General features: G+C 35.1%; 3 protein-coding genes across 8 annotated transcripts in view; 1 reads left to right on the forward strand and 2 right to left on the reverse strand.

The window, feature by feature from the left end:
• Positions 1–45: 45 nt before the first annotated feature.
• On the reverse strand, positions 46–6,294 carry LOC129803614 (chromosome transmission fidelity protein 8 homolog). Its single transcript, XM_055850314.1, has 3 exons — positions 6,169–6,294; positions 422–551; positions 46–362 (listed from the first exon to the last, which is right to left on the reverse strand). The coding sequence occupies exons 1-3, from the start codon at positions 6,186–6,188 to the stop codon at positions 75–77; spliced, it is 438 nt and encodes a 145-aa protein (XP_055706289.1). The 5' UTR covers positions 6,189–6,294; the 3' UTR covers positions 46–74.
• LOC129803597 (general transcription and DNA repair factor IIH helicase subunit XPB) lies at positions 3,463–6,084 on the reverse strand. The gene has a single exon (XM_055850290.1). It carries the CDS (start codon positions 5,894–5,896, stop codon positions 3,494–3,496), a length of 2,403 nt encoding a protein of 800 aa, XP_055706265.1. The 5' UTR covers positions 5,897–6,084; the 3' UTR covers positions 3,463–3,493.
• An 11-nt stretch (positions 6,295–6,305) lies between the features above and the next one.
• The window catches only part of LOC129803599 (protein FAM117B-like), a 101,504-nt gene continuing 93,330 nt past the window's right edge, over positions 6,306–14,479 (forward strand). For 4 of the 6 annotated variants that reach the window (XM_055850295.1, XM_055850298.1, XM_055850296.1 and 1 more), the window contains exons 1-2: positions 6,310–7,196; positions 12,479–12,879. In XM_055850295.1, the coding sequence (XP_055706270.1) occupies positions 6,513–7,196; positions 12,479–12,879 (1,085 nt within the window). In that variant the 5' untranslated portion in view covers positions 6,310–6,512. Of the gene's footprint in view, positions 7,197–12,478; positions 12,880–14,479 lie in introns of all 6 variants that reach the window. The other 2 variants (XM_055850293.1, XM_055850294.1) reach the window with 2 other exon arrangements.

The raw sequence follows: 14,479 nt of genomic DNA on the forward strand, positions 1-14,479 counted from the left end.
TGTGTTCTCAGACAATTTTGAACTTCTTTGCTCTAAAATACTTAGTTCAAAATATTAAATAATTTATTATAAAATCACTTTTTAGTTACATTAGCAATAATGGGCTTCGGTCTTGCACGAAAGATAAGTTTCTTTTTAACAATGGCTTTGACAAGATATTCTGTCTTTTGTCTCGATTTATGCTCAATGGCCACAGTTGAGTCCAGAATCTGACTGTCTGAAATACTCTGATTGACGTCCACTTCCATATTTTCGTCCTCCGGGGATTTCTCAGTCGGTTTTACTATTTTTTCAAGAACAGCATAGGGCTTCTCCATCGTCACTTCTCTTCCGTGGAGAATATGATGGCCGATAATTAGAATCTGAGGTAGAAATGTCTTTAAAACAATCATTCTTTTAATAAAAGTTCTATTAAACTCACTGGCTGACCGTATTTTGTGTAATAGAGATCTCCAATAAACTGCTTGTCCATCGATTGTTCTCCTCTCACTTCGAGATCTCCCTGCAATTCAATGAAGCCCCATTCAGGGGTTCCATTGCTGTGCTCTCCACTGAAAATGGTAATTATTAAATACTAGCGTTTTTTGAAAAATTTAATATGTATTCATTTATTTCTGAAAGGATTGAAAAAAAAATATCTTCCCATCCTAACACAGAAAAATTTTAGGTTATCTTAAGGTTAACCCAAAAAATTGAAAGGATAATTAGTAAAGAATAATCTCATGATCTCTATATGATGCAGAATAATGAATTTAATCATGATAATAAATAAAAATAAAATAGATGATTAAAAACAATCACATCAAAGAATTTTAGGATTTTTTCAAATTCTAACCTAGAAAGATATTGTTTATCTTTATCAAATAAAAACGGATTTAGAAATGTTTGTAAAATTCCATAACGAAATAATTTAGATTTTTCAATAGAAAAAATCCACATGTAGATACATTGGATTCAGATATTTCCTCTTAAAAGATGTTATTTCATTTTCAAGGTTAGGTTATACATAACCTAAAATTCTAGAATCAAATCTTCACTAAAAATAGTTGATTTCGAGTCGAAAGGTAATTTTGCTAAAAAAAACTTTTAGCAAAAAAAAAACTTTTTTGCTAAAAAAAACTTAAAACCAAGAAAATAAACTACGAACAACACTCAAAAGCTTAAAATTTTTAGTAAAGTATTTTGGTAAAAATGATCAATAAAAAATTAAATTCGGTCTGTCATTCATAGTAAATTTGTTTAATTAAAAATAGTTAATTTGATCTGATGCACTTTAGGATAAGCTAAATTTCATGAAATCAAATTTTGCATCCTTTCAAAAAGTTCAAAAACACTAAAACCAAAGGCGCTGGTAACAAAACCTTAAAATTAATAATAATAATAATATTTTACTAGCGAAAGTTAATTAATTTTTCACTGATGAAAATCGATTTTTTTCTGCTAACCAAAATTGATATTTTGACAAATCAAATTTGATTTAATTCATTGACTAATTTCAATTTCTTATAAATCAAAATTCACATACCTCTATTTTTGAAATGTTTTGTATTCACTTTTATACTCAGAATTGGATTGATCTAAATTGAATTTTTTGTGATGTTATAAAGAATAATAGTGCGAAGAAGTGGGATAGACATTAGCAAAACCTTTGAGAAAGGGAAGGATGTGAATTTTGATTTCACTAAATTTTCTTCATCTAAAATTCCTATCGGAGGCTTTACTGATCAAATTTGATTTCAATTAGGTTAGTAAACCAAATTGAAATTTTTACTGGCTGAATTTAGTTTTATTGATCGTTCCAAGGCTTTTACTAACCATATTTTCTTTGACAGAAAGAGACAGTTATATATTTGGATTTTGCTTTGAAAGGCTCCGGCACGGCACGCCTTACCTTAGATCAATAAAATTTCATGAAGTCGAAAAATTCGCATCCCTTAACTGTATATGTCTGTCTCACTCTTTCACATTCCTCTTCTTATTTTAAACATCTCAACAAATTCAATTTCGCTCAATCGAATTTACAGTTCGAAAGATTGAAATACATATGCAATACGTGTGAGAAAGAAAAGGATGTGAATTTTGATTTCATGAAATTTTCCTAATTTAAAAATGGTGTACCGGAGCCATAAGAGATGAAATTTAATCGATTGAATTTTACTGAATTGAAAACCTGTGCCAACCCCATTACGAAATAAATTTTGTATACTTCTTCCGCCAAAAAAACCGATAAATAATTTTCCCGAAACAAACTATTTTTTCCATTTTTTTTTGTTTTGCGTTCATGAAATGCAGAGTGATACAACTTAGAACATTTTTTGCAAGATCAATGCGTCAATAATCAAAATCCTTTTATGGATGCCATCTTTTTTACTGCTTGAACTCCACGGAGAGAGCAGTATATATTTATATAATCCCTCGATTTATCCCTCGAAATTGCCTTTTTTTTTAAAATTCTGACGTTTCTGCCTACAAGGATAGGGGATTTTTTTTTTTAAAAAATGCATTTTTTTTTAATTTCTCCTAATGTGTAGAGGCCATTAGACGAAAATACCGTTGAATCGTTCCTAATAACGGTTTTTCAAGGTAAAAGGTTTAAGACACTAGAGAGCGCATTTTTCAACAGAATGGTATCGTGTTTGTGCTCTTTGGAAAGGTCTTGGAATTTCCTATAAAACTGACTGACTTTTCTTTTTCAATTTTTTTTATATTAATTTTTTTTTTCAGCAAAAAGTTCTTTAGAAACACAAAATAGAATATCCAAAGAATAATATAACATTGCATATGTTGATATAATAAACTACTCTCAATTTTCCAGAAAAGCGTGTAGAATTTTCCGGGTCATATATGACCCTATTGTCCCCAAGGGTAACTGTGTTTTCGTCCCAAACCAATAGCAAAATGTAGTTGGGACATTGTTTTTCTTTGTGAAATCGAGAAGGAAAATCTCTTGCTCCTGGACATTTCATCTTATATCTCATGAATTATAACATATTTTGCAATATTTTAGAGTATTCTACAAGCGTCTCATATTGTGCAATTGTATTGTGTGTGAATAAATATGTGGATAAGTTTATTTTAGCCAAATACCACTCAAAATATTGTGACAGTGACTGTTCAAGGGATTACCAGGAAGATTCCTTGAACACCAGGAGTACAGTGTTCATCAAGACAATCCAGTTTGCCATGGTTTTGGCCAATTTAGTAATTTCAAGCAAAAAAAACTCTTAAAAAGCCCGTGATATAGATTTTGAAAATGGTATGTACACTTCCCTTGAGGACAATAGGGTCATATATGACCCGGAGTTTTTTCGAGTTTTCATGCAATGGAATTTTTTTCCCTCTCAGAACTATTATATTTGATCATAAAGCATTAGGAAAAACTCAATTTTACATGAATTCACTTGGTGAATAAAAATGTGATGCGAAAGAGTTAAATTCTCAAAAATGAAAAAAATAGAAAGATTTTTCAAATAAACTTTTTATTACTGAAAAATTAGCCGCGGAATTTCTTGAAAAGCGGATGCTGATGGGCATTCTTCTTCTTGAATTCATAGTAGACAGCATCATCTCCACCAGACATGGAACTAAGGCCACCAACTCTCTTGGTCATGCCCATTCGTGAGCCACTGGGGCCTCCCTCTCCAGGCACCCTCTCATCCTCACAGTCGATATCCGAAGCTGCTAGAACTTGCTGCAGAAGATTGCCTTGTTCCTCTCGAGTCTTGTAGAATAGCTCATTGTCCCCTTCCATGCCCTCCAGATGCGTGATGACCTTGTAGCTGTAGCCCTGGTCTACGAGGAATCGCTGCCTCTTGCGTGAGTAGCTCATCTCGAGGGTGTCCTGGGAGACGAGCGTGTAGAAAAAGGCATTGTAGTCTTCGGCAAAGGCGCCTTTTTTGGCTCGCAGAATACGTCCCAGACGCTGAGCCTCCTGTCGCCTTGAGCCTCCGTGCGAGGATATTTGGATGAGGACATTGGCTTCTGGCAAATCGAAACTGGTATCCGCGACTTTGCTCACGAAAATCGTATTGACTTTGCTGTTGAACTTGAAATTCTGTAGAATCTGGATACGTTCATTCTGAGAAGTTGGTCCATAGATGTAGGGTTTATTCATCTTGATGGCATAGTGCTTGAGGGCAAAGACATTATCACTGAACACGATGGTTTTGTCGCCGCGGCGTTCGTGGTAGCGAATGAGAAATTGCGTAGCTCGGAATTTATTGGGATTCATCACGTACAGCAGCATTTTTTTGGACGTCTGGCACAGGAGGTATTCCCTGTAGAATTCTGATGTCATGGGGCACCAGACTTCTGCGCATTGGACTTTGGCAATAAAGCCCTCCTTTTGGAGTTCCAGCCAATTGGCTTCGTACAGTTTGGGTCCAATCAGGAAGTTGAGATCGGCAATTTTGTCATCTTCACGGAGAAGTGTGGCTGTTAGACCGAGTTTGCTGTGACTCTGCACAATGGTGAGAACTCTGCGGAACATTTTGGCTGGAATTGTGTGCACTTCATCCAGTACCATGATGCCCCATTCTTGATCTTGCAGCCATCTCATGGTCTGTTCAGCTTCCCAGCTGCGTTTTTGTGTATGCGTGATCATGCTGTACGTCGTGATGAGGATGCCACAGCCCATAGGCTTATCCTTTGCATCTGACGTAAAACGACAGATCATGCTATCGTCAGCTGTTGACCACATTTTAAACTGCTGCTTCCACTGTTCAACACTCACTCCACTGTTGCACAGCACAAGGGCTCTCTTCCTCACTGTACACACTGCTGTCACTCCCACAAGACTCTTTCCTGCTCCACAGGGCAGAACAATGACTCCTGATCTGGCCCTTCCATTCCCAAACATCTTCCTTAAACTTTTCTCCTGATACGGCCTCAACACGGCTCCTGGTTTCAAATCCAAATTGATATCTGCATTGACTGTATCATTCCGGAAATCATACTCTGCCAGCAATGGATGCTCAATCTCAATACAGCGCTTCTGGAGCACTTCAATCTTCTCCTGATTCACCTCAAAACTCACAGTTGTCAGATTTACATCCTCCTCCTCATCCTCATTGTCTATCTTCTCGTAGTAATTCGTGATGTCTTCCGGAACAGCATTCTCACCATTGTTGGTCCCAGTCTGAGTCTTGGGATCAGTTCCTTGCTGCGCAGCATCAGCAACTGCTGGCAATTTCGTTCCAAATGTCGTTATTCCTTTCTTTTCCTGAACCTGTGTCAAAAATCCATCATCTGTCTCGGTATCCAGCCTCTTTAAACGACACTGCTGAATAGTAGGATCCTTCAGAAGTTTCTGCAGTACATCCGGAAATGAACTCTCCACAAAATACTTATTGTGCTTCAGCACCAATTTCACCTTTCCGTACGACAGAGTACACAGCTGAATAAATTCCACAATACCCTTCGGGACACTGGTCTTACTCAGGCGATTGAGGTACTCAATGATATCATGAGTCTGCAGTCCCACGGATACAGCCGCATACAAACTGTAAGCTGTCAATTTGTACTCGTGAATGTGTTCCGGACGACAAACAGGCTCAGAGATTGCAATTAGGAAGTCATGTGCCACTTTGTAGACCGGAGAGAAGGATTCTACAAAAATGTGCCCATTGGGAGCCACCCATAGAGGTCGAGAATTGTGATCAATCTTCAATTCCATCTGGGAACGGTAATCTTTTGCCCCATATTCATCTTCCTGGATGGCATCATCATTCTTCTCGGCATTCTTCGTGGCTGCCCCTGGGATAAAATCAGCCTCCTGCGTGTCATCGTCATTCTCCACGAGGGCAGTGTATGCTTCATCCTCGGCACGTTTTTTCTTGGCAAATTTGTCGGAAAAGTTCTTGGAGTCTCTCTTGTTGCCTCTCTTCGGAGGACCCATTTTTACCGAACTGACTTGACTTTCTTCAAAATTTCTTTTTCTTCTAGTCACAGAACCCTTACTTAACACTTTCACTGCAAATTCAATTAAAATTGCTCACGATGTTCCACGGAAAAGCGATAAAATGCAAGAGACCACAATTTCACAAAAAGTAGCAATGACGTCTCATTCACAAATCCACAAGTTTGAGGTTATGTAAAAAACTAATGCAAAATACTCCGGTAATTGCTAAAAATATATTATACAATACAAAAATTATGCATTAAACTTACGTTTTTATCAAAATCGGCATTTGAAATAACTCAAAAATACCAGAAAAATGCGAAAAATAAAAGGCGCAATTTTATAGACACACTGGAGAAAATTTCCCAATTTAGTTGGCGTTTTGACAAAATATCCCAGAATATGGCAACCCCATGGGATTATGGGAAAAGTGTCTTGCATTCTCTATACTGGAGCAAAAAAGATGGACAAAGCAGTGGAAAAAAGTGTGTGAAAATTGGCTAAAATGCATGTGAAAGATTGATATTTTCTCCACAAAACTTCCTCCTTGTTATGTTAGTGCAGCACACAGTATCAGTATCCATTGATTGTGTGAGATTTTGGGTGAAAAACAATGTCGAATAGAGCGGAGCGACCCCCACCACTGAAGGCTGTTTTGCCAGTTTCCTCCCTTTTGCGTGGCTACCAGTGTCCCCCATCGGCCAGCTACTTCAGTGCATCTGCCCTGTCGCCCCCACTACGTCATATCTCTCCTGAGCACTTGATCACAGCCTCCGGACACCGCAGTCCCGGAGCCATAAACTACAAAGCTTCCGGCAAATCAATGACGCGCTCCCTGGAGCCCTGTATTCGCCGTACAGCTTCACTGGACACCCTAACTTGTCCCCGGCCAGTGTGGTCTACCATTCAGGCTCATTCATCGTGTATGCTGCATGTGGACAAGGCCACTCAGACAGAAGAGAGCTATTGCATGGAGATGAGTGGACGTTCGTCCACGGACATACTGCGCTCAGATACACCCACGGAGGGTGTGAAGATTGAGAAGGTGATCAGGCAGCGTTTGCAGCAGCGCTCCCACTCACAGCGCAGCACCGAACATTCCGTCAGCTCCCAGACACAGTCGACACTTGGGGCTACTCTGAGGGCCAGTCCTGTGACCATTCCAGCCCGGACTGGGCCTCATGGGCATCTGAGGCCCATGCGGAGCTCAGTGGAGGGGCTCAATCAGGAGATTGAAAAGCTCGTTCTCATCCCAGGGCAGCAGCATACCTGTCGGCCTGAATCCAATAGGAATTTGGTAAGTTTTCTCTCTCTTTCTGATTTTCATCTGATTTTTGTTGAATGAATTCCTCAATTATTCGAATAGGATAAATTATTGTACTCTTTTATAAATTTTATTCCATTAGGGGAAGGCTGTCAGGCTTTGGACTCTGGCCTTGCTTTAAATATTTCATATTTTTCTCATGTTCCTTTACACTGAGAGAAATCCGAAAAAGTTAAAATAACATTCCGGTAATGTTTATTACCCTGCAGTATTGACCCGAAATCGGTGTAAATATTATGCTTTTTAGGTGTATTAGGGGTTAAAGTTACCCTTTTTCATGTTAATTTTACCGTTAAAAAGGTGTAAAATTAATATTAAAAAAATGTTGATATATTTTTACACCTAAAAAGTGTTAAAGTTATGAGGACAAAAAGTTAATCGCAGCCCCGTTTTTTTCTCAGTGTAATGAATCCGACCTAATTATTGCCAGGATATGTGTGACTTAAGATTATAAAGTAGAAATATGAAGTGTCCGAAGCCAGAGAGTGTGCGAAGCCTTCCACTAGATCGGTCTTAAATTTTGATAAAGCATTTTTAAACTGTTCAATCTTTTGTTAAAAAGTTGTATTATATAATATAATTCGCTTTTAAATTAAAATATTAGAATCTCTAAACAATAAAATTTTTAGAATTTAGATTTTTTTTAACCCTTTAAGGACGATTGGAACACCGGTGCCCCATAAAGAAAATAATTTTTCCTGACTACCTAAAGTTATTTTTTCCTTATGTTTGTACGTAATTGCAAAGTAGAAGTTTGAAGGAATCTGTATATTTCTTGCAAGTCTACAGCTATTTGCTATATAGTAGGGGAGACTGGGGCAAAAAGTCACAAATCGAAAAATTCAAAATTTAATATCTTCCAAAGTAAAAAAGATAGATATCCTCCATAGACCTTCTTCAATGTCGTAAGTTTCTTAGAATTCGAACAAGGAATTTAGAAAAAATATCGAAATTTTTAGCCCTATTTTTGAAATATTTTCCTTGCAGAAGATAACAATTATTACCTTCTTATTTTCCAAAATTGATGCACTGGTGAATATTTTCTAAATAATTTAGATTTTTTGAATACGAATTCGCTATCTATTTTAGAATTTTACAAAGATTCTTCTCTCAATAAATCATTTTGTTAAGAACGACCACTTGGGGTAAAAAGTAACAAAAGGTATAGAGCAAAAAGTAACAAAAAAACAAAGCAATTTCTGATGTCTCATGGCGAAAAGAAACGTCATTATCATGTCTCGCCGCTTACTGTTGTTTGCATTGGTCAAACGATTTGCAGTCTTTTGTGTGTTTTTTTCTAAAATATCTTGAAAAGTGCTTTTCTCGTTTTCTCATATTTCTCGCAGAGAAAACGGTGTTTTACAAAGATGTAAATGAATAAATTTTCTATTAAAATATGTCCTCTAGGTATTTTTTTCAAATTTACGAAAGCCCGTAATGAAACAATTCAAAATATGATAATACCCAATGTCTGGAACTATTTGCCACAGCATTTTTGAGAATAGTCACAAAATTACTTTTTAGAAATTGGCTCGATAAACGTATTTCCTTACAAAATAGAGGAAAATTACTTTCACAAAGTTGTAGAGTGGTAAATTTCCTATAAAACTGCGCTAATTAGAAATTTTTGAAGCGTTCGAGTACTTTGTAAAAAAAATAAAATATCCGTTTTGTGACTTTTTGCTCCAGTCTCCCCTAATTTTTTAAGCTAAAAAATCACGAATTTTTAAATTCTCAAATTGAAAATTGATTTTAATTATTTTTTATACTTCCAACTTTTTTTTAAGCAAAACCATTTTGGAAAAAGAAACTACAATACTCAAACATAATATTTTTCATTAGAGTGAAAATTATCTGTCACTGGTATCGTCAGAAAAATTACTTATATTTTTGGGCTATTTTTGTCCCTATCGTTCATAGAGACAAAAAATACACTAAATCAGACTTTGTTGGCTTTTGGAAGGTTAGATGTAAGACGTTTCACAAGTTTTGTTTATCGGTTTCATTTTTATTGCTGATTTTCGGTCAGCGAAAACTGTCTTGTCGTTAAAGGGTTAATGGGGAATGATTTTTTTAAAATTTTATTAATAATTTTAATTTTACAAAAATTACAAATAAATAAATCAAACTTACCTGAGCTTGGCTATGAGGTGTTAAAATTTAATTTTTTTATATAGTTCTACATTATCCGAAGATAAGTAAAAAGGTAGTGATAAGCCTAGATCAGTTTATTGTACGTGAGATTCTTAACGTGAGCAACTCGGATTGCATGCAAATTCGATTTGAATTCTCAAGAGATTTGGGCGTAAATTCATTGTAAATTCCACAAAAAGCGTTCAATTATAAAAAAAATCACAATATAATAAGAGGAACTACAGCGAATTTGAGCAAATTTGCTTCAAAATCAAACGTGAAAATTTCCAGCAAAATTTTTCGCCCAATTGAGAAAGAGTCCAATTGAGTGAGAGTCTACTATATTTTGCCACAAAATTAAATTTTTAGGTTAGGTTTAGTATAACCTATAACTTTTCGAATGTATCTATTGAGAGTATAAGAAAATGAAATTCTTTATTTAAATTAATTAAATTTTTTGAAAAAGAAAAACACAGAAGATCATGGAAATTTTTCTGAAATATACTATTAAAGAATGCCTAAATCTAGGATATTTTTTGTAGAAGTACAATTTATTCCTGATCTAAAGATATTTTTGATCAAAAAGTCATGAAATTGGCTTGTAGCGCTGTGTTCTCGACAGAGTTAATCAGTTAGTCTTATGTTTAGTCTATTTTATATTTACATAGGGTAAGTGTACCAAATTCCGTTCAGTTTGCAATTCTGGCCACAATTTTTGTTCCTCAAATTTCAATGAATTTTTAGTTTTTGCATACTCTAGATAGAGATTATACAATGCAAAAAATAACAAAAAAAATATAGCTTCGACGAGCAAGATGATCTGAAAAAGGCATTTGAAGAATACCGGAAGGGCAAGGAACTATGAGAATGAAGGTGGCCGGAATAGGCCACCAATGCTATGTCTACATTTTTATTCGTTTTAAAATGTATTAAGAATGATTTTAGAGAATGTAGACTCCATTTTTTTTAATCAAATTAAACACTCAAAATTACTTTTGTGCTTTCTTTACTCACGTACGCTCTCTTCGGCGTCCAGTCCAAGTCTGTCGGTCCTTTGTTGTTCGTCCGTCTTCGTCATTTCTAAATGCCATCTCGCGGCAATTATTCTAAGTATCGTCCGTCCCGTCCGACCACAAGAAAATGAAGACCATAAACTGTCTACAAGGTTCCAAGAACCACTCCTTATATCCAAAAGAATTGGAATCTGTGGGGTGTGCGTGCATATGGATTTCCCTCGGCCACTAAAGAGCTAACGGGTGCAAGGTGCGAGTGCGAATGATAAATATTGGCCCTCTGTTTTTATTGAGTTATTACTTAGCAAAATTATAAAAGAAAATTAGGCTTTTCTTCTGTAAATCATAATATATTTTTTAGGAGAAATTTACTCTTCAGCAATTTGCTATAAATTGAATTAGTAAGGAGTAGAATTAGACAGCGCGGTGTTATGGTTTTCCTTAAAAAAATATTGAGCAAATTACTATTTAAGATAAAGGCTCATAATTTTGTTCAGTCTGCTTATAAGCATCGATGTTCCAAGTTTGAAGTGCGATATTTTCAATACTAATTGACTTTTTGTGTTACTCTCTTTTCAGAAGGGTTGTTTAGAAACTTGGCAAGAGTTTATTGTCTTTTTCTTTAAATAAAATTAGTCTTAATACGTTTAAAGATGAATTGATATGTAGAGGTGAATTTGACTCTTATTTTGGACAACTTGGTTATTAATTTGGACAACTTGGCTGTAAATTTGGACATAGTTCTTCATTTCATGAACCAATCTTACCAAGTCCCCTTCCTGTTCATGTAAGGGAAACGTAGAATGTCACAAGAAACGCAGAAATGATATGGAATGATATGGAATATCATTCATTAAAATGAGTTGACTTCGGTACTCCAAGTACGCAGGATTCGTTCATTCCCTGGCCTTTCCGGGAGCCTTTCAAGGCTTTTCTCACTACATCTCTTTCGTAGAGATGATGCTCCTTTGTTTCTCCAGGCATTTGTCTAACCTAGTCATCACAAAAGCTAAAATTTCACGAAATTTTGTGAGAAAAACACCTGTCCAAAATAGGAACTATCACCTCACTGGTGAATGTCTTAAAAAATTTCCAATTTTTCATACGAAAAATCTAATTCACAAGGCAAATCTCACTTCAAGTCAAATGTACAAATCACCATTAATGTGAATCAACACAATATTCAATGAATATTTAATAATATCACTGAAAAACAGCGAGTAAAAGTTGTTAGTACTTCACCACAGCTAAATAAGACTGAAGTAAACACGAAGTTCTGTCATATTTCTCGTAAGCAATTGCTCACTGAATTTTCAACAAAGCAATTTCAACTCAAATCATATTCAAAATTTAACGTATTTAGTGTTAAAATCTTCCATAAAGAACAAATATTTAGATAGAATTCATTATTCATCAAATATTTGATTAAAAATCCATAATTTTAATCAATTTATTTTTAGTGTCCAATTTTATCCTCAAAGTGTCCAAAATAAGAAACTGGACAAAATTATGAGCCTTTACGCTACAGAGAGTAAATATACCTCCCTCTTTTTTCATTGAAATATTTATCAGTCTGATTCAAATATTTTTTTCATAAGTCAGTGAGAGAAATGCCCATCGCACAATAACTTTTGTTTAGTAAGCATGTTTTTGACATTTCAATGAGAGTGAGTGAGATCTAGATCTAGTTATCTCGCTCATACTCATGGAAAATTTTGAAAACATGTTTACAAACAAAAGTTATTGTGCACTGGTCAAAATCCGAAAAAGTTAAAATAACATTCCGGAAATGTTAATTTTACCATGCAGTACTGATCGAAAATCGGTGTAAATATTACCCTTTTCAGGTGTATTAGGGGTTAAAGTTACCCCTTTTCATGTTAATTTTACCCTTTAAAAGGTGTAAAATTAACATTAAAAAATGTTGATATATTTTTACACCTAAAAAGTGTTAAACTTATGAGGAAAACAAGTTAATCGCACACCCGTTTTTTTCTGAGTGATTATAAGAAAAGAAAAAAAAAACATTTACTTGCTAAATTTGCCCCGGTCTCCCCTATTGAGAATTCTACCTACCGTAAGCTGATTTAGCATTATGATTTGTTTCAGTTTTCTCGTGGCACTCCCGATGGACATCGTGCGCCAATTGCTGAACTCTTGCATGGCGACACACGATCTGTGAACACTCAAACGCCCCTAGGGGATGTGTTCCTGTCCTCTGATGACAGCCAGAGCACGTCTCCCGATGAGTCCGGGAGCAATGCAGCTGGCTACAGAGCGACCAAGGGCACAATCACGAGTGCATCACCAAGGATCAATAAATTTTTGGCACGGGAACCTCCAGATGGATGTGAAAAAGTCAACTTGCGCCCAACGGAATCCAGTGAGCAGACAACAATCTTCAAGCCTTGCTTCGTGGGTGGCTTGAGACCATCGCTGGGCAGTGCATTTCAGCCTCTTCAGCCACTATCACCCAGCACAGAGGAACCCCCAACGACACCACCAAAAGAGTAAGTAGAAGGATTTTTAGTTGAGAATTAATTAATTGGCAACTCAATGGACTGAATATTTGACATTGGCAAAGGGCAAAGGACAAATTGTGAGAAAAAAATATTTTTTTCTCCAAATAAGAAATTCTTTGGGATACCAAATTGGCAAATAAATTAATTTTAAGGGGTAAAGATTGAAAAGGAAAAAAAATACTTATGAAATTAAAATTGAGAAAATAATGATGCAGAAAAAAAGACTTTTTGGGTGCTATTTGTTAGAAATTTCATTGGAAATGCCTTCGAATGAAGTGCAGGGAAATGACATTAAAAATGGATTTACTTAAAGAATAAAAGAAAGGGGAATTGGTAATCAATTTGAGACCAGACAGATAAATTAAAGATAATCTAAAATGATTGTGAAGATTTCTTTTTTAAATATGAAAATTGTTCATTGCAACAATTGAGAATTGACACAGTCTTTGTGCACAATCAAATTTTATTTTTGTGCCATCTTCATAAAAATATTTTGAAGAGAAAGGGCATTTGAAATGCAAAAGAAAATTATTATTAAAAAAAAAACAAAGATAACAAAAAAAAAACAGAAAATAATGAAGAATACCAGAAAAAATACACACTAGAAAGATGGAGATCTTAGTAAAAAGTGTCAAAGGATTATTTTGTTGTTAATATTGAAGTGGATTTTTCTGTTTTATTTGAAAATATTTTGTCAAACTGGATATTAATTCGACAAAAAATTTTCTAAAATTAAAAAATATATATTTTTTACTATTTCATCACCTTTAAAATTTTTTGATTAACATTTTTTACAGCAAAACTTAAAGACCTTAATCTGTTAAACCTATAAATTTTATGTCCCACGACTTTACTTAATATCAGTAGTTTATGAGACTACCACTGGCAGCGCCTAAATCGAAATATTTTCTGAACTTTTGAAGCAGCATCTATGCGTTGCCTGGACTATGTTCTTTACAAAAAGAATCAAATATTATATTTGAATTTTCAAAAAAAAAAAAAAATAATAAATGTGTATTTTCGTTCAGAAATTGGGCTGGAGTAAATTTCGCGATAAGCAATTTATTTTAGCACGGATTACTGACTTGAAAATTCGTTTTCGGATTTGTAATAGTGCTTGAAAGTAGTGACCCTTCTGAAATATATTTTGTCATTTTGTAAAATAATGTCAGCGTTACACCCGGTACACCTTTCAGATCAAGAAAATTTCATGAAATGAAAATTCACATCCCTCCCCTTCAAAATCGTTTTGTATACATCTATCCCACTTTTTCGCACTCTTCTTCTTCTTCTTTTGAATGTCACAGCAAATTCAATTTAGCTCAATCCAATTTTGAGTGTGAAAGAGTGTGCTAGACATACACAAAATGTTTGAAAGGAAAAGGAATATGATGACTTTTCCGATTCAGTCATACTATTCATATTCAAAACACTTGACAGCAATACTCCAAATAAGTCGTTTTTGAGATCAATCTCAAAAGTATGATTTTTTTTAAAAGAATTTTATGGCTCCGGCACACCTTTTAGATCAGGAAAATTTCATGAAGTCGAAATTCGAATTCCTTTCTTTCTCACATGCTTTGAATGT

This window comes from Phlebotomus papatasi, chromosome 2 (genome assembly GCF_024763615.1).
Source record: "Phlebotomus papatasi isolate M1 chromosome 2, Ppap_2.1, whole genome shotgun sequence".
Classification (NCBI taxonomy): Eukaryota; Metazoa; Arthropoda; class Insecta; order Diptera; family Psychodidae; genus Phlebotomus; species Phlebotomus papatasi.

Excerpts from the sequence above, each read along its gene's own strand:
- LOC129803597 (XM_055850290.1), bottom strand. The coding sequence starts at position 5,896 with ATGGGTCCTCCGAAGAGAGGCAACAAGAGAGACTCCAAGAACTTTTCC.
- LOC129803614 (XM_055850314.1), bottom strand. The coding sequence starts at position 6,188 with ATGCCGATTTTGATAAAAAC. Across the intron at positions 552-6,168 it reads ATGCCGATTTTGATAAAAAC|TGGAGAGCACAGCAATGGAA; the intron begins GTAAGTTTAATG and ends TACCATTTTCAG. Across the intron at positions 363-421 it reads ACACAAAATACGGTCAGCCA|ATTCTAATTATCGGCCATCA; the intron begins GTGAGTTTAATA and ends TTTCTACCTCAG.